This window comes from Monodon monoceros, unplaced genomic scaffold (assembly GCF_005190385.1).
Source record: "Monodon monoceros isolate NGI ecotype Baffin Bay Population unplaced genomic scaffold, NGI_Narwhal_1 Super_Scaffold_2, whole genome shotgun sequence".
NCBI lineage: Eukaryota > Metazoa > Chordata > Mammalia > Artiodactyla > Monodontidae > Monodon > Monodon monoceros.
Window position 1 is genome coordinate 63,211,141 of NW_021703776.1, and position 24,028 is coordinate 63,235,168.

Here is a 24,028-nt window from a genome sequence, read left to right on the forward strand (position 1 = left end):
GTAAAAATATACTTGAAAGTGACAAAATAATAATTACCACATTTTAAAAGAACTCAATAAGGACAGCAAACAGAATACCGGATGCTGTAGAAAACAGAATCAACAAATTAGAAGACTCATATAGGAAATTCTTCCAATATCAGAGTAAACAGTTAAATAAATAAAAATTATTAAACAAAAGATGAAAGAAATAGGGAATAGATTCAGGAGTTGTAACATTTATATAATAGGAATTTTAGTAGGTCTGAATAGAGCAGAACAATTAGAAGCAAAAAGAATGAGGAAGAGGAGGAAAATAAAAGAACAAGAAAATTTTCCTGAGATAAGTAACGACTTGAGTTTTCAATTGGAAGGGCTCAGTTATATTGTAAATACGAATGAAAAAAATTTACAACTGAACAAAATACTGGTACAATTTCTGAATTTCAAAGGAAACTTTCTAAAAGCATTTTTATCAGATAGGAAAAAAAGGTAATTTTCCAACGAAGGAAAGAGAGTGAATTTAGCATCAGCTTTTACTCTATCTACAGTATTTAAAAACTAGATGACAAAGGAAGGTTGAAAGAGTTCTGAGGAGAAAGACAGTGACGCTAGTCAGGTTATAATAATGGCAACAGATCCTCTCAGATATGTATGAACTGATAAAGAGGGTCACCCATATATCCTTCCTCAACCAATTACTCAACATTTTTCAACAACTGAGAATAAAGTCAGAACACAATTCCAGTAATCAGAGTATAACAGAAGAAATGAGCATTAAACAATGAAATGAGTATGACTAGAATTAAATTTAAATGATTGTGGTTGATGTATTTGTGATCCTTACATTAACATTAAGAAAAAGAATTGAAAAAGAAGATAAAGAAGATGCATGAATAAACTGGATTTTAAATCCCAGATTTTTTAAATCAATGCTATAGGTTGAGGGAGGGGCAGTACAAGGAAAAAATCACATACTAAATATCTCCTATTTTACAAGAAAAGAAAATGTATAGTTTCATTCCTAACAATAACAGAGAAATATCAGTTTTACAATTATGTCTTTCAGAATTTAAAAGCATAATTATATTAAAAAGAAATATAATGAACATTAGAGAAAGAACTTTGGTTTCAAACTAACCTGGGTGTAAGGCTCAGCTGTCACAAATTACCGTATGTGAATTTGAATAAAGTATTAATCTCTTTAAGCTTCAGCTTAATAGGGATGATAGTCATACTTTATTAGAGAATTATTTTGAAGTGTAGCTGAAATAAAATGTGTCAACTGCATAGCTCACTGGCTGGCACGTGGTGGCTGTGGAATGTTAACTGTAATAAAAGCGGCGTGGGGTGGGGGGTGGTGCTGGCACTTGATAAATTTAACAAAAGACAGGAAGAGAAAATAAGGGGTAAAACAAATAGTTGAATTAAACAGAGAGCAGAAACAGTTAGAAAGAAACAATACCAAACATATCAGTGGTCATGATACTTGGAGATAGATTAAATTTTTCGACTAAAACACAAAGACCTTCAGACAAAGTTTTAAAAATACAGATACTCTGTATGACATCTTTAAAGACACATCATTATTTACTCAACAAATATTTGAGTGTTTACTATGTCCCAGGCACTATTCTAGGCTCTGGGGATATAGTAGGAAGCAAAAGACAAGGCATTGGACCAATCAGATATTGGGGGCTGCATAATCTAGGCAGAGGGTAAGTAAGTATAAAGGCCCTAACTGGGGCTAAGATGGGCCTGGGCATGTTCAAAGGAAAATGAGCAAGACAAAGGTAGGTGAGTTCAGAGAGGTAACTGGGAGGGCTGGAATCAGATTCTATGGGACCTTTCAGGCCTTGTCTGGACTTTGGATTTTACTGTGAATGGGAAGATGAGTCACTCTGAGCAAGAGTGATGTGATCTGACTTCCTTTCTTTGATAAGATCATTCTGATTGGTGAACTGAAAATGGACTTAAGAACAGTAAGAGTGGGAGTAGAAAGATCAATTAGGAAATTAATGTAATAATTCAGGAAAGAGATGATATTGTCCTAGATAAGAGTGGTAGCAGTGAGAATGGTAAGAAGTAGTTGGACTCCTCTGGATATAGTTAGAATGATTAGTTGCCTGCATGTGGAAAGAGAAAGAGGGGTCAGCAAGGGTGACACCCAATCTTTTGGCTGGAGCAATGGGAGGGATGCAGCTGAGAAGGGAACTGTAAGAGGAGAGCAGGTGTAGAAGAGTGTGGTTGGGCGTCCTGTTGTAGATGTGAGGTACCCTTAGCAGAGATGGAAAAGTAAAAGAAATAGCCAGCCAGAGCTTCGACTCTAGAGAGGCCAGAACCAGAGATGTAAATTTGATAGTAGTCAGCATATAATGGCATTTAAAGGCATGAAACTGGTGGTATCACCCAGGAAGGGGATGCGAACTGAGAAGAGAAGAGGTCCAAGGACTAAGGCCTGGAACACATTACTGTTTACAGATGGAGGACAAGGGGAAGAACCAACAAGGGGATGGAGAAAGAATGGCCAATGGAGTAGAATAAAAACCAGAGATTGTGAGAGATCTTGGAAGCAAAGAGGAAAAAGGGAGAGAATAAACAACAGTGTCAAACCCTGGTAATAGGTGAAGTAAGATAGGTGAGAATTGACCATTGTGGTTAGCAATGGAGAGTTCACTGGTGACCGGGACAGAGGTGGACTGGTGGGGTAGTGTGGGTGAAACTCTAAATGACAGGGTAGAAGAGACAAAGGGAAGAGAGGAACTGAGAAGAGAATACACACAACTCTTTCTAAGGAGCTTTACTATAAGAAGGAGTCAAAAACTGGGAAAATCAGTAACTCAAGAGACACATGGCATCAAGAGAAGGTTGTTTTTTACTTAATGAAAGAAATGTCAAGATATTTGTTTGATTATGCAAGAGAAAGAGGGGTCTATTGCTGTAGGGACAAAGATTTTTAAAAATTGGAAGGCAAATAAAAGCAAAAAATGTTAAGGTATACCAATATAAGATGAGACAAAGTAGAACTCAAGACAGGCATTAAATGGGATAGAAGTAAATGATCATTTGACTGATAAATTATGGAACAAACTAAGAAAGTAGTTAGAGAAGTATTCCTCAAAAGAATAGTGCACCCAGATGAATTTATGGGCAAGACTGTAAAGTATCACTTCTTTGGATTTAAACGGATCAAACAATAAAAAGAAGGAAGATATTTCAGTTTATTCAAACAAACTAGCAGAAACCTGATACCAAAGACTGACAGAGAAGTAAAGAAGAAACAAAGTATATCTCTGTTATGAAGACTGATACAAAAAGTCTTAAATAAAATATGAGTAAGTTAAATCCAGCAATATATTACAAGAAAAACAGGTAAAATCCAGATGGGATGTATTCCAGAAATACAAGGATGGCTCAACATAGACAGTATGACTAGAATTAATCTTATTGTTATTTAAAAGTAGAAAAATAATTTAAATTGTCTCAGTGGATGTTAAAAGAGCATTTAATATAAATTCAGTTAACATTCAGGATAGCAAAATATTCTTAATTTAGGCATACCTCAGTATGATAAAGCATATCAATCTGAAACCAACAGCCAGTGAAAACCATATATAATGATAAAACATGAGGCATTACTAAATAAGTCAAGGACAAGAGAAAAATGTTAACTATCATCACTTTTTAATAGTATTCTGGAAATTTTAGTCAGTGTAATAAAACAAGAAAAAGACATTGTTAAAGGCGTAAATCCTAGAAAGAAAACAATAAAATGATCATTTTTGCAAATGATATAGAAATCTAAGTGGATAACTCAAGAGACTAAAAGGAAAAATTGTTAAAACTAATTTTTTTAAGTTCAATAAAATGGCAGGATGCCAAAGACATATAGGAATCAATAGCTTTTTACAGACTAGACCGATTTCTAATTAAAAATTCTAGTACATTCTAGACAAAAGAAAGGTAATGTGAGCCATGTATGTAATTTTTAATAGTCTAGTTGTCACATTTTGAAAAAGCAAGTGAAATTAATTTTAGTATTTTATTTAACCCAGTATGTCTCCAAAATATTATTTCAACATGTAATCAATATCCTAAAACTATTGTTGAGATACTTTCAGTCTTTTATTTCATACTAAACCCTAAAAATCAGTGTTTGGTTTTTTTTGTTGTTTGTTTTTTTGTTTTTGTTTTGTTTTTTGGTGCCTATGGTATTTCTTAATATGGAATAGCCACATTTCAGGTCCTCACTAGCCATCTGTGGCCAGTGGCTATTGAACTAGACAATGTAGCTATGTGCCTAAGAAACTGTGTAGGACTTATAAACTTGAAAATACCAAAACTTCTAAAGAACATAAGAAGAGGTTTCAGTAAAAAGACAAACATATGACATACTCCTAGAAGTCTCAATACTGTAAAGATATCATTTTTCTCCCCCAAATTATTATATAAATTCAACACAAGCCCAATCAAAATTCCAATGACGTTTTTTGGGAAGACTGGACAAAATTCCAGAGACTGGAAGCATAAATGTCAAAGAATGTCAAGAAAATTTGAAAATGACAAGTAAAAAAGATCTGGAGTTTGTCCTATCAGATATCTATACCTATCATCAAATATTTATATATTATACCAATTTACCAAAATTATAACAATACAATACTGGCAGATCAATAAAGAGACTAAAAACAACTATAGGTAAGAATTTAGTATATGATAAAGGGGAAATTTTTTAAAAGTGGGAAGGAATATATTAGTAAATATATAGTTTTGGGGCCACTTATAAAAAATATACAATGACATCTATTTTATATTTTATACAAAATCAATACTGCATGAGTTAAGTATTTAAATAAAAACCTAGAAAGCAATAAAACGATAGAAAATCTGTAGTTGAATATTTACCTATTTATGTTTTTTTGGACTAGAGAATCTTTAAGATAGAAATCATAAAGAGAACAATACATTTGGTGATGAAATATTCTGTTTATCAAAAACATAAGTAAAAAGCTAATTTCAAATGGATAAAATAATTCCAATATATATTAACAATAAAAATATTAATACATAAGAACAGCTTTTATAGATGAATAAGAGAAAAGATGAACAATCCAAAAGAAAAAAACAATGGGTGAAGGACATAAATAGGTCAATTTACGAAAGAGAAATGCAGAGTTTCACCTATCAAATTGGCAAAGATAACAAGATGATGATCATATTTCACAAATGTGCAAAGAAATGGACCCTCTTCATCATGACATGGACAATCTTTCTTGAAGGAAACTTGGCAGTATATATGAAAAGCCTTTAAAACATGCATATCTTTCCGTTTATATGAGGTACCTAAACTAGACAAATTCATTGAGACAGAAAGTAGAATAGACATTACCAGGGGCTGTGGAGAGGAGGAGTAGAGAGTTACTGTTTAATGGGTACAGATTTTTTGTTTGGGATGTTGGAAACATTCTGGAAATGGATATGGTGATGGTTGTATAACATTGTGAGTGTACTTAATGCCACTGAATTCTATACACTTAAAAATGTTCAAAATGCATATTTTACCACAATTTTAAAAAATTCCATTGCATGACAATAAAAATTTATTAAACCATTCTCCTATTGTTGAACATTCAGGTTTTCCCCAAAATTTAACAATTAAAAATAACATTATGGTTAAAATAATGTGTATCCTTTTACACAGCATTTTTGTTAGTATTTATCCTATAGTAATAATGAGTAATATGTGTAAAGATATACATTTTACTTCCTGGCACTGTTTGTAATAACAAAGAGTGGGAAACCTAAGTAACTAACATTATAGGATTGGTCAAATTATTGTACACAATGGAAAATTAGACAGCCATTAAAAAGTATACTACAGACATATACCTATTGATATTAAGGGAAAAATGATTAAAAATAGTGTGTGTGGTAAACTTCAAAGGAAGTTAATGTTCATATGTGCATAGGAAAGTATCTGGAAGAATATATAAGTTTTGTCAGTGGTTATCTCTGAGTGAATGGGATTTTGTTACTTTTTTTATGCTCTTTTTCTTGCTTGTCAGTATTTTTCTGCAATAAGCATGAACTCTAATTGTAAAAAACAAACAAACAAACAAAAAATCTTAACAGAAGAAACTTAATTTTGAACATTTAAATATCTTCATAGTCATTTCTCCGAAGTAATACCATGCCTTCACTTACTATACAAAGTGCCCCTTCCCTCCCCACAAAAGAAAAACCAACTGATAGAGTGTCTGTAAGTTATTTATTATATGGCACCAGCAGATAATTCTTTCCCTGAACTAAATAACTATAAATTAGATTATATTAAGAAATCCCTTTGAGCTTTTGATTTGCTTCTTGGCTGTCCATTGTAGGTATATGTGCAAAGCATCTAATGAAAACACTTTCTACTTTTGGTAATGAGTTGCCTTTTATAAATGAGGGAGATGCTGTCCCTGGAGAAGGCTGCACATGAAGTATGTAAGACATTCAGGTATCTGAATGGAACCTCATAAAATGAGAGCAAGAAAACCAGAATGCCCTTTAGAGTATCCTCAAAGTTTGTGCAGATGTAGAAAGAATAATACTGTGAGTTTAGAGGTATAAGGCAAACAGATCCAATCCTAAAGGCATTTTTGTTTGGGTGTCCCACACAGTAGCTGTAAATCTAGAACAGGAAACTTGAAATCATTAAGGTCACATATTTATAACATCATATTCAATTAGGTTAGAAAAGTGCAATTTCTGTCATCATGTCCTAAAAAGATGTGTTTTTCTCTCAGATCTCTTATTAAAAAAAGCTCTCTATATTGTTACAAATAGGGCTGTTTTCAGTCAGTTACAAGGAGCAATTCAATTACTAGATGGTTTAGTGCAGTAACTGACTCCAGACTAATTTAATTTCTTTAGGTCTCCAAAGATCAATTGATCTGATTTGTCCCATCCCCATAGGCTGCTTAGAAAAAAATCAGACTGAAATACCTGGAAATGAAATCCAAAACCTTGGCCAATTTCACACTACTTAGGTCATCTTGCAAACTTGCAGCTAGTCACATAAGATGCTCTCTTGGCCCTCAGACCATTGAAAGCTCCTTAGCTTCATGTACATGTGAGTGTTCCCCACATCAGGATGTTTATTAAATAAGTGGAAAATGTGGCTGCGTGTGTTATCAAATCCGTCTCTCTAAAGGGTAGTGAGTCTGGGTACTTGTCTCTCATGAGCACAAGTGCAACAAAAGGGGCTATTTTTACTCTAGGAGTAGTTTATTAAGACTATTAAAAGTAGCTTAGATGGGGTAAAACTATGCTCATCTAATAAAATATAATTATTTTACATTTTGAGATTTAGAAGTGCTTTCATAAATGTCATCTTACATGGTTCTCATAATAAACCTTTGAAGTAAGCAGGGTTATTTTCTCCATTTTTCTAGATGAGGAAACAGACTCGGGGGTTAGGTGACTTCTCTAGGATCACTCAGGCAGGAAAAGGCAGAGCTGGGGCTCTAACCCATGACTTTGTCTCTATATACCATGCTCATCCACTGATTTGAGACAGAAGATATGATGCCCACTGTAAAAACACATCACTTACTTCCCGACTGAGCCACTGTTTTCATTCTTGCCTGACCCCTGACTAGAACGGAGAAAAAGTTCACATATTAAAATCCCACTTGCATAAACCCAGTCTGAATCAGTACCTCTGGCACTCCAGAAATAGGAGATAAAAAAGGCCACACCTAAATGCAAGTAGCCTTTGTAAATGGACTCCTTTGTCACCCATGCTGCTGATACCACTTTCTCACTGACTTGGGTCTTATGACCTATTTGCATGCCTATGTCCCACCTAATTGGAGAGTTATCTCCTTGCCATCTCTCTGCATTTTGCAATGGATTTTTCAACAAGCTCAAGTTTCCTTCCCTGATCTCTCAATACCCCACAGTCACTTGTCAAGCACTCCAACTAATTAATCTTTTCTACTCAGATGCCACAGTTCTACCCAACTTTCAGTCTCTCCTGCTGGATACTTTGTCTCCCCACCGAGCTTCTATATCTGTTCCCACAAGTCAAAACCACATGCCTATGCTCTGCCATTTGGGAAGGATGAGGGAAGGATAAGACAGATGTTGCTAAAACACGTAATCATCCTTTAATTTGAGTTTCCAGGACAGGTTAGAGAGAAGTGCTGAGGTCAGATGTGACCATGTGGTAGGTAACAAAGAGTGTGGCAGAAACACGTAGCAGTCAGTAGGGAAATCACACAAAGATTTGGAGATAAAGCTAGGGTACCCCACCTGTCAAAAGATTCCAGGCCACATAAAAGATCAGATACAGAAGATGAGTAAGATCTGACGATCTAATGTGTGAAATGGTGACTATAGTTGATAACATTGTATTATATAATTCAAATTTGTAAAGAGAGTGGAACTTAAATGTGCTCACCAAAAACAAAACAGAATAAGTACAGAAAGTTACATAGTATGTTTAAGGGATACAAATAATCTTCTCCTTGAAAAAAACATTTTTTGACATTAATTTTGGGCAAACTATGCACCTCAATATAGTCATTACTCATCACGTAGACAGTCTCACACCGTGTGAACCATTTTAATTAAATAAAAAGTGGGGTAAATTACGGCACATGATTGTCACTTGCCTTCTTGAAGGTCCTGAGATCTGATAGCTTTCCTATTAAGTATAAGCAGTCTATGCTGTAGGTAAAATATACCCCTTGATTTAAATTGCCTCTCCTTGTTTCAAAATTCCAAACTACGTTTATAGTCTTTATGTTAACAAATATATCCACTTCAGAAGGCAAAGGCTATTAAGAATCTATTTCTCTGTGGATTGCCACTCAAGACATGAAGCTTAATATCATGTAGAGGACTGTGTCTTTGATAACAAAGAAGCCCCGTTGAAAAAATGTCCTGTCCAAAGAAACCACTTCACTCAGAAATTGAGTGTAGAATAGATCCAGCTGCTGCAGCTGTCAAAGCTTAAGCAGTTGCATATCTACAGGGTTTATAACTGGAAGGGAAGGTGGGGCAGAGAACTGGAGACTATACAGAGTATTGGAGACTCTATAAAGTGAGGTTATGGCTCTTTGGTGTTGAAAGGAGTGTGCTCTTACAAACTAGTGCTTCTCTTTATCTTATCTAGGCAAAAAAGTAAACAGAAAATTCTCATTACCTCTCAATGTCAGTGAGCCTGGAGGAGTCCCGGAATCCTTTGGCAAAAGGATTACTATCTATTTTCAGCTTGGTTATCTGGAAAGGGAAGAAAGTGTAACAAAACCGTATCATTTCCATGGTCAAGGAAATAAAATCAGAAATAAAAAGTTTGTTCATTTTCCATCATGGCACCCCAAGAATATCTTAATGTCTCTCAGTATTGTGATAGAGGTTAAAATTGCTAAGAAGTTCACAAGAGGCCTAAATTGGGTGGAATGGTCAGAGAAGGCCTCAGAGAGAAGGAAGTAGTTGAGGACAGACTGGTCCTAAAACAGGCTGGAAGTCAATGGATAGAGACAGTTTGAAATGGGGGCCTTTTACAAACAGTGTGGCTGCCGTGTGAAGTATTTAAGAGAGTAGTGAAAGGCTAGAGCTCGACTGGGGAATAATAGGGAAGCTGTCTAGAAGGCCAGCATTGGTGAGTAATGGGGAATAAAAACAAGAACGTTACCTCATGCTGACTTGGCAGCCTCATTTGTTAATACCATGGGTACTGATATATACCATAATGGATACCACAATAGTAACTTCATGTTCAATACTATATGAAATCCCTGACATAAATACATGATATAAAGCTTTCAGCATATAAATTTACCCCTGTTCCCCTTTCCATCTGACTAAATAAGAATCAAATTAGTGGGTCTCTTATTATCCTCCCATATAATGTTACTTACAGACTCTATGCTTATATGGAAAAAAAATACTTCCTAATAAGAATCATAGTCTGAAGTATTAAGTGTCTATGTTGTGCTAGTCATAATTCTCACGATATTAATGTAGAAAGATCCATTAAAATATATGCACTGCACCTTCACGGAAAAATGTTAGGTTACAAAGAAAATAAATAAATAAAACATTGATTAAAAGATGCTCTACTTGCAAAATTTCTGAGTGTTAAGAGCTAAAAGGAATGGAGGAGAATTATTGGAAGTAGAACCACAGACACCTTTAAAGAGAGTCATAGCTCATTTGTGTCAAAATGAGAACCCACATTCATCTTTGGAAAGAGAGACATACACAGAATAGTCTTAACCTGGAAAAAAGTTATAGATTGAGGGCGGCATGCCTTCCTCTTTCAAAGTAAGGAATAAACACAATCAAAAATATATCTATTTTGAGATATATATATATATAATAGTTTGAAATACTATTTTGCCAATAAACAACTTTCCCTTTGATCAGAGTGTATCTACTTTTCATTTTAAACTATTAACATCTAAAGAATTGTTTTTTTCATTACAAAAGACAGTCTTTTTACTTTTCAAGTTTTCTTAATGTGAGCTAACCAATGTACAAGCTGCAAAAAGCTATTTACCTCACTTAAAATAGAACTTCCCACACTATCCTTACCAGAGAGACTGCACTTCTCTATCATTAACACTGGCAAGTTGTAAGATTGATTCTTTGATATTAGTTTTTAAGGGCACTTGACAGTGCCTCAGAAATGCTCATTATTGTCCCATGCACATTCACTCTAGAGTAGCCAAAAATAAAATTGCTAATTTCCTTTTCAGCTTAGTTAATGGACAATGGTAAACAGTGAAGGAAATAAGCTAGATAAGTAAGAAACCTGTTCTTAATGGACAGCAACAGGACTTTGTGTGCATAGAAAGAAATATACAGGAACCACTGAGGTTGCCCCTAAAGTGTGGCCATCAAGAGTTTGTAGAGAACCTTCTCTCACACTCAGCCACCCCTTTAATTAAGGGCATGGATTTCTAAAGGGTGAAGTCTATTTTAGCCATTCTTTCAGACTAGGATTTAGTATTAAAGGTCAGTTTTCAGGGCAAAGATAAAAAGTTTTATTTGTTTGAAATAAATTACAAACATCTTCTAAAGCCCAAGCAGTCAATATATTCTAGAATTGTAAAACACCAACAAGATTTTTAAATCCTCAAAAATGGGATTTCTTTATCTTTTTCTACTGAATAATTATAAATGAAAATACTTTAGATTTCTAAAGTGCTTTATAGTTCATGAAAACACTTTCACAATAATTTATCAACAGAAATGAGATCACATGGTCCCTAAAATTCCATGGAGCAGGCAGAGGCATACATAGAACTGGAAGTGGTTTAAATGCCACTAAAGAAGCTGGCACCACGTCCCCTGCAGTGTTAGGTGATGTTAAGTGTGAACCAAACCCAGATAAAAGCTTCAAACTGAAACTGTAAGATACAGCAATAAAGTTAAGTCTTCAAGTTCAATTCTTACAAGCTCATTTATAAAAAGTGAATGGATTTGCCAATGGATAACATTTTCTGGAGACAAAGGCAAATAATATCTGATGAAGAAACTAATTTTGAATGAAGTCCTTTTGCAGCCATCCCTCTAAAATATGAACCATATCAGGAATTCCCTGGTGGTCCAGTGGTTAGGACTTGGCGCTTTCACTGCCAGGTCCCGGGTTCAATCCCTGGTCGGGAAACTAACAACATCCTGCAAGCCATGCAGTGCAGCCAAAAAAATTTTTTTTAATAAATACAACAAAAAAATGTGAACCATATCAAGCTTTGTTTGAGTCTTTATAAACTAAAAGAATAGAAAATATTATCTATCTATTATAACAGTTAAAGAACCACCTTTGATCCACTTTGTCCCTGAAAAGGATTTTGAGAATTGTATTTGTTGTTATTTATATTTCCAGGAGGTAGACTGTTGGCTCAGAATGTGCTGATTGTGGAGTTGTCGTAGAAAATAAATATTCTCAATTGATGTGTCACCATATCTAGTATTACTGCCATAACTTTGAATGAGGAAGTGAATCAAATTCAACACAAGTTTTCAGATTTCTTTGGAATTTTCTTTCATTTATTAGAACTTTCTCTTTCCAGTATCTTTTTGGTCCTTCTTGCATCATCCCCAAGAGTATCAATGGTAACTTTTTTACTTTACATTTGATATAATTTCAAACTGAAGGGAAGTTTCAAGAATAGTACAAGATGTACTCATACAGCTAGATCTACCAGTTGGTTCAGCAGTGATTTAACTTTAGTGTGTTAATTAGAAAAGGAGCTCAAGAGAGTAACCAGGTATTTACTTTCTCTATGGACTATTTTATCTAATTCCAGGGAAAAAAACTGCTTTTGGAAGTTAGAGAAAAAAAGCTGAATGGATCTCTTACTACTAAAATTGTACGGGGGCCCTGAACTAACCACTACAGTCTTGAACAGGCTTTATGGAGTACTGATTAGCAGTACAGGGACTGTGGGTAGACTTCTTAATGAGCCCACCGTGCTCACTGTGATATCACTAGACTCTGAATCTACTGGGGCACCAACAATAAGCACCCCAGAAATGTCTTTTTGAACTTTGCTTCCAGGACAAGCAGTCAGAAATATGATTTCATATGTTTACCAGTTATAGACTAGGTGAAATTCTTGAGTCTACATAAAAAGCATTTTGTTTTCTATTTTAAGATAAAGTAATTTTTAAATAGCAAAGTTTTAACATTCTAGTTAATCATGCACTTTTAAAAGGTCAGGCACAGATTTTACTCCATGGATATTTAAATAAAAACCAGTAGTTAATAGAAAGAAATTCATTTCTGCAGATATAGTTTTATATCTCTTTATGAAATGTGGGAGAACGAAAAAGTTACGTATTTGAGAACCAATGAGAGAAAGACCTGAGTTATATACAGTGATGTCAGTTGGACATCATTTTCCTAATATAGAATACCTGCAGCTTGTAAAGCTGTTGCACAGCATCACCCATGTCAAAGGTAAAGCTAAAAGAAAGATCCAAAAATAGTCAGCTACCAAAAACGTATGTAGAGAACCCATGTGAAACTACAAGTATGTCTTTATGATTCAACAACAAATTTTAAAAGCAGCAATATTTTTCATTTTATGAGGAAGAATTAACAAGGACAGCAGTATGTGCTTAAGAAATCCTGTTTCAAGTGTATGTACATATATGCAAATCACTGACTAATTGTGGTCAAAATACACCTGTTTTTTCATGTATTATCTTAATAATATGGAACATAATGCACTTCCTAACCAAAAAAATTCATTCTTTCAACATCTCCTTTATAGATAAATATATGTATAAATGGAGGGCAGATTTTGACACTGCCAGCTGCACCAAAGAGAAAGGGACTTTTTCTAGTAGTTATTATTCCATGTGATATCACTGGACTGTGAATATAGCTGGGGTTCCCAGCCACAAGGTGAAATTGGCCCTCAGAGACCATTTCTCCAATTATCAGGAGAAGATCTGTCCAAAGGCATTTAAAAATGAAACCTGACCTACACTTCAACTTTACAGCAATGGCTTGCCTGCTCAAAAACAATGTATGACCTTTAAATCTTAAATTATAAAATAGTTTGTTGAAAGTATAATGTATTTAGCTTTAATCTAATAATGTAAAGAAATGCAATCATTTCCTCACAAAAACCAGAGGAAAAAATAGAAAAAAGGTCCCGTTTTCATTACTTACAAATAAAACTACCAGACACAATAAATGAGAAGCTTTTTCACGAATTCTAATGGAAAATTTGATTTGGCTTTTACTATATATGTAAATAATGTCCTATCCAAAGTTTAAGAGATATAAAGGCAGTCCTAAGTATGAACTTCTAAATCTTCTTTCTCTCTTTTCTCCCTGTTCTTTGTGCATGAAAATACTCTAATATTTATACTGTACTTAGTACATATTTGTTTATTTCCTATATATTTATTTTATGTTTATTATGGGTAAATCAGTAGACAAGCATGGTATAGCAGTGAAAAGGCAGTAAATGTGAGGAGGCCTAGAAAGAATCAAGGATATCTTTAGAAAACTGTATAAGACTAATGAAAATACTAACCCCCAAAATGATTTATTCACCCCACATGAATTTCGATTGGTCTTATGAGGTCTATAAACCATTTGCAAAAATGACTCATTAGTATACCAAATCAAATTTTTGACTATTAATTGAATTTCATATATATATGTGAGTAGATTTCACTTCACCAGTGTGGCTGCCATCTTCTTTGCCTGTAAGCTGGGACTAAGAAACAGACCATCTTAGGGAACAACTGTAAGGATCAAATGAGATGCTGTGCATAAACATGCCTTTGGAAATTGTAAGGCACTCTGTAAATAAAGCACGTGGTGACTGTTGGACTGTCTCTGGAATGTCCAAAGAGGATTTGCCACCATTTGGATTTTTAAATGTTAGTGGCAACTTTTCAATGAAATAAATGAATGCACAAATGTTATACTATTTATCTTTAAGTAAAAGCACACACACATACACACACACATACAGCATTGTGCTAGGGATTATGGCTTTAAAGGTGGGTGCACAGAAATAAATTCAGACATGGCAGGATCTATTGAGAAAAGCAGTACTGAATTTAATCACTTATTGTGGGTTATTTAGCAATGAAATGATATATACTAATCATATTAATCGTTACACTTAATGATGCAGTGAAAGCTAGCTAGGCGCTGGTAGGTGGATTTTGAGCCCATTTATAATCTTAATTAGAAATAAACATTTTCAAGAGGAGCAACTAGTGTTGGGATATGTGTTTATTAGAATCTTAGCCTATTTTAATTTAGCAATATTTTCACATTCAGTTTCCCAACCTTGACACTGTCAGTGGTCATCTTCTTGGCCTTGCAATCCAGCAGGATGCTACCAAAAAGGAGGAGTTAATACCCAGAAGATGGTTCTTTCACTTACCAGATTTGTGACCTTGGGCAAGTGTATTAACCACTCTGAACCTCAGTTTCTTCATCCACAAAATGAGGCTTATGGGGCCTTATTCAGGGGATTAGTGTCAGAATTAAGTGAGATATTGATTAAAAATATAGAGAGATTCTTCTAAATTAAAATAAATCCAAACCATGAACCTTAGGTGGATACTAGTTCAAAGGTGGGGGTGGGGGGGGAAGGCTATAAAGACATTTGTAGGTCCATCCTGAAATTTTTAATATGAACTCAATTTTAGATGTTGTAAAGATACTGTGGTTACAAAGTAATCTTATTGTCAGTCTAAACTTGTAGAAGTACTTACAGGTAAAGTATCATGATGCATGCATCTTAGTTTCAAATGGTTGCGAGAAGGGGGAATGTATGTACATCTACAGAGATTGAGAAATGGGGCAGGGGAGGTAAAGCAAATTGGAAAAATGTTAATTGTTGAATCTGGGTGGAGAGTATACGTGGTTCATTTTACCATTTGTTTAACTTTGGGATATTTGAAAATTTTCTAGATAAATGTTGAGCGGAAACAAAAGAATTCAGTGAGGTAATGTCACTAAAGCATATGGCTCCTATTAGAAACAGCTAATGCCAGTGGATATTTTGACTGTCAATATAGGTTGATTACCATCTTGTTACACTGGCTGCTGTCAGTGTGAAGAGCTCCCTGCACACAGCAGGTAAGCAGTGAGCACTTGCTGAAAAGAAAAGAAATTAACATAAAGAACCGAAACCCTCTAAAAAGGATGTCTTGAATCCATCAGGGTCACAAGCTGAGAGTAGGTGAGGTTCCCCTTTCTTGGGGACACCAAGCACCTAAAGAGGTTAGGCTTTTAAACCTAACTACCTGGATTCATATCTGTGATGGGAGCAGCAGGGTCACATTGGATAAGTTATTTAACTCCATGCCTCCATTCTTTGAACTGTAAAATGCAACATAAAAATACTGTTGTTCCTATCTCATAATATCATTGTGAGGATTAAATAAGACAGTGCACTTTAAATGGTGCCTTGCGTACCCAAATATTAGCTGTTATAATTATGTAGATAATAACCTCCTATTCCGTGTTCCGTGATATGAGAGGTCCTGCCAATATTTATTCAGGATTGCTTCTTCATCAATTAAACCAAATCTAAGGTGTTACACTTAGAACTTTCCTTAATTTTGTTCTGCCCATAATTTTCACTAAACAATCCCAAGTTACCTATTCTTGCTTTGGCTCCCTTTACGGAGAATTCTGATAAAAGCAATGAACTTTCCATATGACAAGTTTCTATTTCATTCTCAAATATCAGCAGGTTTTCTTGTATTAGTATAAATCTGATGTTTTATAATATAAAAGCTACTAATTCAGTTAGTGTAAATTGAATTAAATGTTTCAGGAATCTCTTTAGATCCTGTGATACCTGTATTACATGTGTCCTCAAATAAATTAAAAATGGGATTGTTGATGTCAGTGTTCCAGATTCTAAGAGAAATAGCATTATGTTTTAGGGCTTTGTGGGCTTCACTCTATACACAAATTTTTAGCTTGGGCATTCTCTGAAAGTTGCCACTCCTGTGTTGTTATCTTAAGGATAATTAAAAAGTTATAGTACTTTGCTTTTACTTAAAGATAAATAGTATAACATTTGTGCATTCATTTATTTCATTGAAAAGTTGCCACTAACATTTAAAAATCCAAATGGTGGCAAATCCTCTTTGGACATTCCAGAGACAGTCCAACAGTCACCACGTGCTTTATTTACAGAGTGCCTTACAATTTCCAAAGGCATGTTTATGCACAGCATCTCATTTGATCCTTACAGTTGTCCCCTAAGATGGTCTGTTTCTTAGTCCCAGCTTACAGGCAAAGAAGATGGCAGCCACAGTGGTGAAGTGAAATCTACTCAAAGTCATATGGAAATTATAGGTGCTTATGCCTTACAGACACATACCCACTCTGGCCATTTTTCTACATCCCTTCTCTGACTTCCTGTTTCCTCATCTGTGTAGGGCTACCTGGGCTTTCAGTTTCATCTTCTTGCTTTTCCTGAGAGACTCAACACCATTTTTGCTTGGTTGACCATCCCACTCTGGACTCTGAGTCATCTATCAGGCAGCACCTAACAGTATTCACTCAGAACCCAAAATACAACATCAAGACATGAGGAGAGCAAGAGTCCTGGATACCTATAACCAGTCAAATAAAAGCAAGACACAAAACCCAGAGTAAACTGACAATGTGAGTTCCTTTTACTAAAGTACAGTGTATCAAAAGGAATTCTTCTGGTCCATTCGGACTGTGGAAAAGTTACTTGTCCTCTCTTAGCTTCAGATTCCTCACTAAAGAATGTTACTGTTACCCCTGGCCTTCAAGATTATGCTGACTATGAAAGAATACATGGGGAAGTATCTAACAGGACTCAGTCCTTAGCAACACCTTGATAAATATTTACAGTAGAGTTGGACTAAGCCTTATGGATGAAGAAATGCATAAATTTTAAATATGATTTACAACAGAGAATAGAAAATATATAACTCAGTATTATAAATTAGATATCTTGATGTTAATTAAATACACAACTGTTTACATACTACAGTCTATTATCTAAAGAGGCATTTAAAGATCATTCTACTAGAATTATCTTACCCTGAATTACAGCTGAATAAATCTCACAAAATATCTAATGTATCAGTAGTTTGGGTAGTTGGCTAGCACACTACGTGTGCTAATTTAGCAGAAAAACTGAACTTCTAAATTTTATGAAGCAATGAGTGTATGGTAACACGTCATGAGGCTCTACCAGAAAGAGAAGGAAGCAGGTAATGTTCTTGAGAAAATTTGAGAAGGCAGATTGGGTCAGGTTTGGGTGGGACATGTGAGCAGTGAACAGCCTGACCAGGAGTATAAAGGTTCTAAGAAAGATGGTGTAATACAGACCTTCATAACCTTGAGCCATGGATACTCAACATATTTGGAAGTCCTGGGGCTGATTCTCCATAGCTTTCTCCAAAGTGAATTTCTGTTTTGAATACTGGGATAGCCCTTCTCTCCAAGAAGATAACTCTCCTAAAGCCTTATATTACTCAGGAAATAAATTGTGAAGGGTATACTCACCAGTTGATTCTGGTAGGCAGTGACCGCCGTAAAAACTGTTTCTGGAAAGATGAATGTTCTGAATTCTTCAGACTTCAGATTAAGTAATGAGGCTGTGTGGTCTTTCTTCTTAATGATGTGCACCCGTGGCTGGTACTTATGCATTGAGTTCAAAATTATCTGCAGCAAAGAGTGGGAAGTACAGTACTGGATTTTAAGTACTTATAGTGCTAATAAACAGGCCAAATTACAATGAGGCAAAGAAAGAACCATAAAATCTACTGTGTCAAATGCAGTTTTAAGATTAGGATCTACCCTTTCCATTCTTCACGCAAATAATTTTCACATGATACTGCAGAGTATTGTGAATCACGTTTTACCAAACCAACTGTAAATAGTACAGGTTGTTTCAAGTGTCCTTTCTAAAATGATAGAGGAAAAAGTCATCTGGAGGATGTTTATTTTTTAAAAAATGCTTTTTGTTTTTTAGTCTGGTTAGACCAAAGGCAGTATGTCTCTAAATTTTCTAAAGTAAGAAATTACATATTTGAGGAGGCTAGATTGTTATTTGGGGCAGTGGGGGGTGAGGGGTGGGTGGCAGATGGGACGGAGGGAATAAAACAATTTTAAAAGGCAGTGTGGTATAAGGTAGACCTTGGTTGGAATACTGAATCTGCTACTTTCTAGCTCTTTAATCTTGGGCCAAGTGATCTCACCTCTCTTACCTCATTTTCTTAAATGCAAGAACAGTATTAACTTCACAGGGGTTGTGGTGAGGATCAGACGCTGTAACCCTTGTAAATCACATAGCAAATAGGAAGTGCTTAGTAAACTGTATTATTATTGTCGTCGTCATCATTTTTGACAACTTCATTGATTACTGACTTCCAGTTACAAACTAAATAAGAATGTTAGTGATGGATGTCTTCCATTCCATAGCTGCTAAAAGTTGTCTGGTACTTAGAGATCAGAAATATACCCTGTTAACAAGGCAGTATTTTTCATGTATCATTTAAATAAAATATAATAATTTACCATTATGAAATTTGAGCAACAAAACTTACTTTCAGATGTTAAAGATTTTCCACATCTCCCCCTGCGCCGCAACCCAGACAGCTACCTAAATCTACAAAATTGGGTATGTCTTTCCTGGGATAACAGGGCTTACAATGTATGCCCTTCACCCCAAGGGCCTAGCAGAGAGCTTGGCTCTCAGGGGAGGTGTCTGATACATGCTGTGGCAGGACGAGGGTCAATGGCATGCAGTGTTGTTGCTCTCTTGTTCTTTGGCTAACTTGGGTGTGGTGGGTGAGTGTTAACACTGGTTGACTTTAGAAGAGTTAAATACTAGTCACTGTGAGATAACCGATACAGAATCAATCTCTTTCCATGCTGAGATATAAGCCAACAAAGTTACAGGGCATTAACTGGCATTGAATTTTTGAACATGCCATCTTTTTATGATCCCAGACCTGAATAGGAATTACTGAAACAAATGAGACGTTCAAATGAATCAAAAGAAACTTAAAAAAAAGTTATTTCTTTGTGTAATGCATTTATTCCAAGGAGTTCAAGATACCTATGCTCAGTCATAAAACTGGAATAAACTTGAAGTGACAGAAGTAAACCATTTGCCTCCTAATCCTGATATAAGAAAAACCTGACCATTCATTATATGTTCTACTAAGAAGATAGAGTTTTCAAATCATACACACACACACACACACTCACACACACACAATGGAAAAAAACCTAAGCTTTAAATAAGGTCCCCTCTTCCTCATACCACTCCCACATTAATTTCCTTTAGGAAAGGGTGTTGGACAGACTCAGACCGCAGACTGAGTCTCAGATCCCAGGGCTCCTTGAACCTCTGCTCAAGCTTTCATGGGGCTAAGAAACACTGATAAAAATGTAGACGTTGTTTCATCGAAGAAATAAATTCCTGGAAATAAGAAATTTTCCTGGAATGCATCTACAAAGGGGGCTTCTTCAGGACTGATTCAAAGAACTTGGCTAAACACCACAGGATCTAAAAATATTTCCTGGTACTTTTCAGAATACACTATTCCTGGTAACAAAGAGTTATATTAAATAATAAAATTTTAAAGCTAAAATGGATATTAGCAACCATGTAAGACTTAAACAATTTGTCAAGGTCTAATCTTAGCATAATCAGACTAGAACCCAGAGCTCCTGAAATATAGCTTAGTGCTATTCCCATCCATGAAGCTGATGCTAATATTTAGGAAAACATATCAGTTCTGGACAACTGATCTCAAAATGAATTCTCAGGTCTTTCTGGAAAAACTCAAACAGTTCTTATAGAAGTTTCACATTGGAGAATACTAGAACCATAAAAAAATTTCATTTATCTCTGCAAAGATTTCAGTGGAGCCCAAGAAATTTTAATATGAATGACATTAAGAATGATCATGGGCCTACAGAAAATGTCTCTCAGATACTTCATAAATTTTAACCTGAAAAAAAAAAATCTGTCAATGAAAACATCTGAAAGAAAGGACAATTCTGCCAACATCCTTGAAGGTAAAAAAAGTCAGTTATCTTTTCCAATACATCAAGTAACAGAAGCCTGTTAACCTACTTCCAACATCCCAACAGTGCCACCAGCAGAGTTGTTAGTTAACCTGGTTACTCTGACTTAGTCGAGATAAACAAGATCTCCTGTGGGCATATGGATGGTGGCAGTGCCTGAAGTGATTTACTTGGTTCCAGGTTCAATCAACCATTTGAAACCATGTCTAGAGCTCTCTCTTAACTATGTGTAACCGTCTTTTTTGAGAAAAGTTTTGAAACTCTTTTTCTGAATTGCATAAATCCAGTAAAAACTAAAACCTTAAGTAACAGGAGCCTTAATAAAGGGGATAAGAGAGAGAATAATTATATCAGAATATCTAAGCCAAGGAAAGCAACTATGAAAATCCCAGTGTGCTTTCTGGCAAACGAGGCAAAAAAAGAAACAGTATTCTCCTCATCAAAAAGAAGCATGCATGTCTGTCTAAAGTTTTCTTAGCATAAAATCTAAAACAGATTTTTTAAAATGTGAATCTTTATTTAAGAGTATGAAATAACAGCATAGATAGTTCCTTAAAAAGCAGTCTTAGCAAATACGGAAAAGCCTGTGTCAATGGCTATTTGTTCTATTAACTGTTGATAAGAGCTAAGAGTTCCAATTTCTCTTTTCTTCAACATTTTAATGAACTCCTTACTGATGTAAAATCAAATTGTTTTGTTTTTAACTGCAAGACTTCATTGTGTTTTAATATTCATAAGGCTCTCTACAGAGGGGATATATAATGAGCTAACAGCACTTTCCCACATTTATTTGTACATAAAATCTTTTTGCCCCATTGCATCGCACAAGAATGTATTCTATACAACACACTTTGGGAAACCCCCATAGGAGGTCTCAGCCCCATTCCCTTTATGCTGTGTTATCTGATATACCACTGATAGAAATTAGATGTTTAATCCAAGAATGGGCTGTAGTAACCTCCAAAATGCACATTCCCTTTGTTTAGTTGGTGCAGGTGTTAAAGCAGTTGCAGAAGTAGGAATCCATGGTGCCAGAGGTCCCTGACCTTCTTGCATAGAAATGGCATACAGCATCTCTGTAAATGACCTCTTGACAATAGCAGTCAAGGTTCCCTGTAGAACATATTAATGTTCTCATAGAATGACTCAGAGCTGGAGGGTGGGAGGGGGAAAGGGAGAGAGGAAGAGACATCAAGGGAGGAAGCTTTATGTGGTTTCTCCATTCCATCCCAGGGAATCCGCATAGTCCAAGCACTGTACTCACATGGCCATGTTGATCCAGTTCATTGTTGGTGAGTTTCACCTTTTCAAAAGACACCATCTGTTTAAGTAGCTGCTCACCAGTAAAAGGAGAGTCTGGATGTACATACAGCCTAAGAAAATTATGAGAGAATTTTATTGAGACTTTAAAAAAAAAATCTCTTTGGGTTATAAAATATTCTGATTCTAAAGGAACACAAAAATCTCATATAAAGTGAATTTTATTTGCCTCGTATAATCTCAAATTTAGTAATACAGCAATAGCAAAATAATGCTGAAACATCTAAATGTGTTTCTTTGTGTACCAGTGATTTAAAAGGGGTAATACTAATGGTAGTATATATATGTCAATCCTAATCTCCCAATTTGTCCCACAGGAAGCTCAGCTCAGTGCTGAGATGACCTAGATGGGTGGGATGGGGGCAGGTGGGAGGGAGGTCCAAGAGGGAGGGGATATATGTATACATATAGCTGATGCCCTTCATTGTACAGCAGAAGCTAACGCAACATTATAAAGCAATTATAGTCCAATTATAAATAAATAAATAAATAAAATGTACTTAATACATTTGCTGCTATTTGCTGAACAAGCCATTTTTTTAAAGGTGGGTTTTTCCCATCAACCTAATCAACTACTAGTCTGCTTCTGTCAAATATAAAATCCTGTTGTTGTAGATATTTTCAAAAGAAAGACTAGGTTATAACTAATTGCAAAATGAATTCCTAGTATAAGCACTGCTAAAAAGCAATGAAGACAAAGAATTTAAAAGAGGAAACAATTCTAGAGAATCTATTCATTTAAACTTGAAGGTGATTCAATTTAAAGTTCATGTTCTTTATAAACAAGACAGAATAATTTTAATACAGTGACCTGGGGAACTTTTAATAGTCCACAGATCACATAGTCTGTTTGCTTCTCCCGGTACTTTAAATATTACTACTTTCATCATCACCTAGTTAAGTGCTCACTAAGGAGAGTGAAAACAAGTTGGGTAAGCTTCAAATTATTCAATGTATTTATCTAACAGCCTAAGCAAAAAAAAAAAAAAAAAAAAGGCTTTGATGGGAAAAAATATACTTATCAAGTATTTATCGTTTATTGATCAGCTGCTATGTTCAAGGCAATCTTTTACTCACTGACAGTTAAATGCAGGTCATTTGTTTTGCCTGCAAGCTTCACACTAAGTACAACTCTTTGTAAATCACAATCCTAGTATCCACTCAATATAAGCGTTTCTGAAGTCAGGTATGTCATAGAACTAATGATAGAGGAAGGAAATATCCTTGATTTAATGGGATAAATTCCTTTATCCATGCAATGGGTTATTTATATCTATATTTTGTGTAGAATATTTATAACTATCATTAAACAAATATTATGGTTGGGGCAAAGACAAGGAAAAATAAAAAACATATTCATGTAAAGAACAAGAAGTCTGTGCCGTGGTTTGTCACACAGAGGACTAAGAATAGAAGAATTGGGTGCACGTGCTGCAACTCACAAAGCCCACAAGAAGCAAAGCACAAAACAGGCTGACAGCACTAAAGATTCTTACCAGACCCATACAAGAACTTAGGTGTTTGTCTGCCTGTTTGTTTGATTTTTTTTTTTTAAGGAGTGCTCAAAATTGCCTTTCAATTGAAGTATTCTTTGATGACACAACCATAATAGCTTTTCAGGTGTCACCCCTCCAAGGCTATAACTTTATAGGTGCAGTTGTTTTACTAATCAGCACCATATCCTACCCACTCCTCCAAAAAGGTTCAAAAATATTTAAAGTCCTAGAAGTTGATGAGATGGTCCCTCTTTAAGTATCAGTTCACCACATATGATAACATTAATAAAGATTAATTTATTTAAATATCGACTACTTTTAAAAAAAAGGAAATGTCCTATATGAAAATATAACATTACTTAGGTCATATATAATGTCTTTTCCATTACTATGATCAAATGATATTGTCAAGCATCATTTCTTCTGATAAGGAACAGCTGACTGATAAACTTCAGTCTAAAATAAAGTGCTTCAAAGAACTAGAACTGCAAGGAATTTCTACCATCAGTTCAAAAATGATCACCTCCCAAGTTCTTCACCTTTCCCATATGGAGCTAGAAAATATAGCACTATGTCTTTTAATAATAATAAAGAACAGTTGCTTATATGATCTAGAATATTTCTATCCTATAATGCACAAAACATTTCAATCTAATAT

General features: G+C 35.1%; 1 protein-coding gene across 1 annotated transcript in view; it reads right to left on the reverse strand.

Moving 5' to 3' along the window:
* The window catches only part of TBX20 (T-box 20), a 51,221-nt gene that overhangs the window by 19,524 nt on the left and 7,669 nt on the right, over window positions 1–24,028 (reverse strand). Inside the window, exons 4-6 of the mRNA XM_029234104.1 lie at window positions 21,819–21,927; window positions 18,020–18,178; window positions 9,173–9,249 (exon numbers count right to left, since the gene is read on the reverse strand). Of these exons, the coding sequence (XP_029089937.1) occupies window positions 9,173–9,249; window positions 18,020–18,178; window positions 21,819–21,927 (345 nt within the window). The remainder of the gene's footprint in view (window positions 1–9,172; window positions 9,250–18,019; window positions 18,179–21,818; window positions 21,928–24,028) is intronic.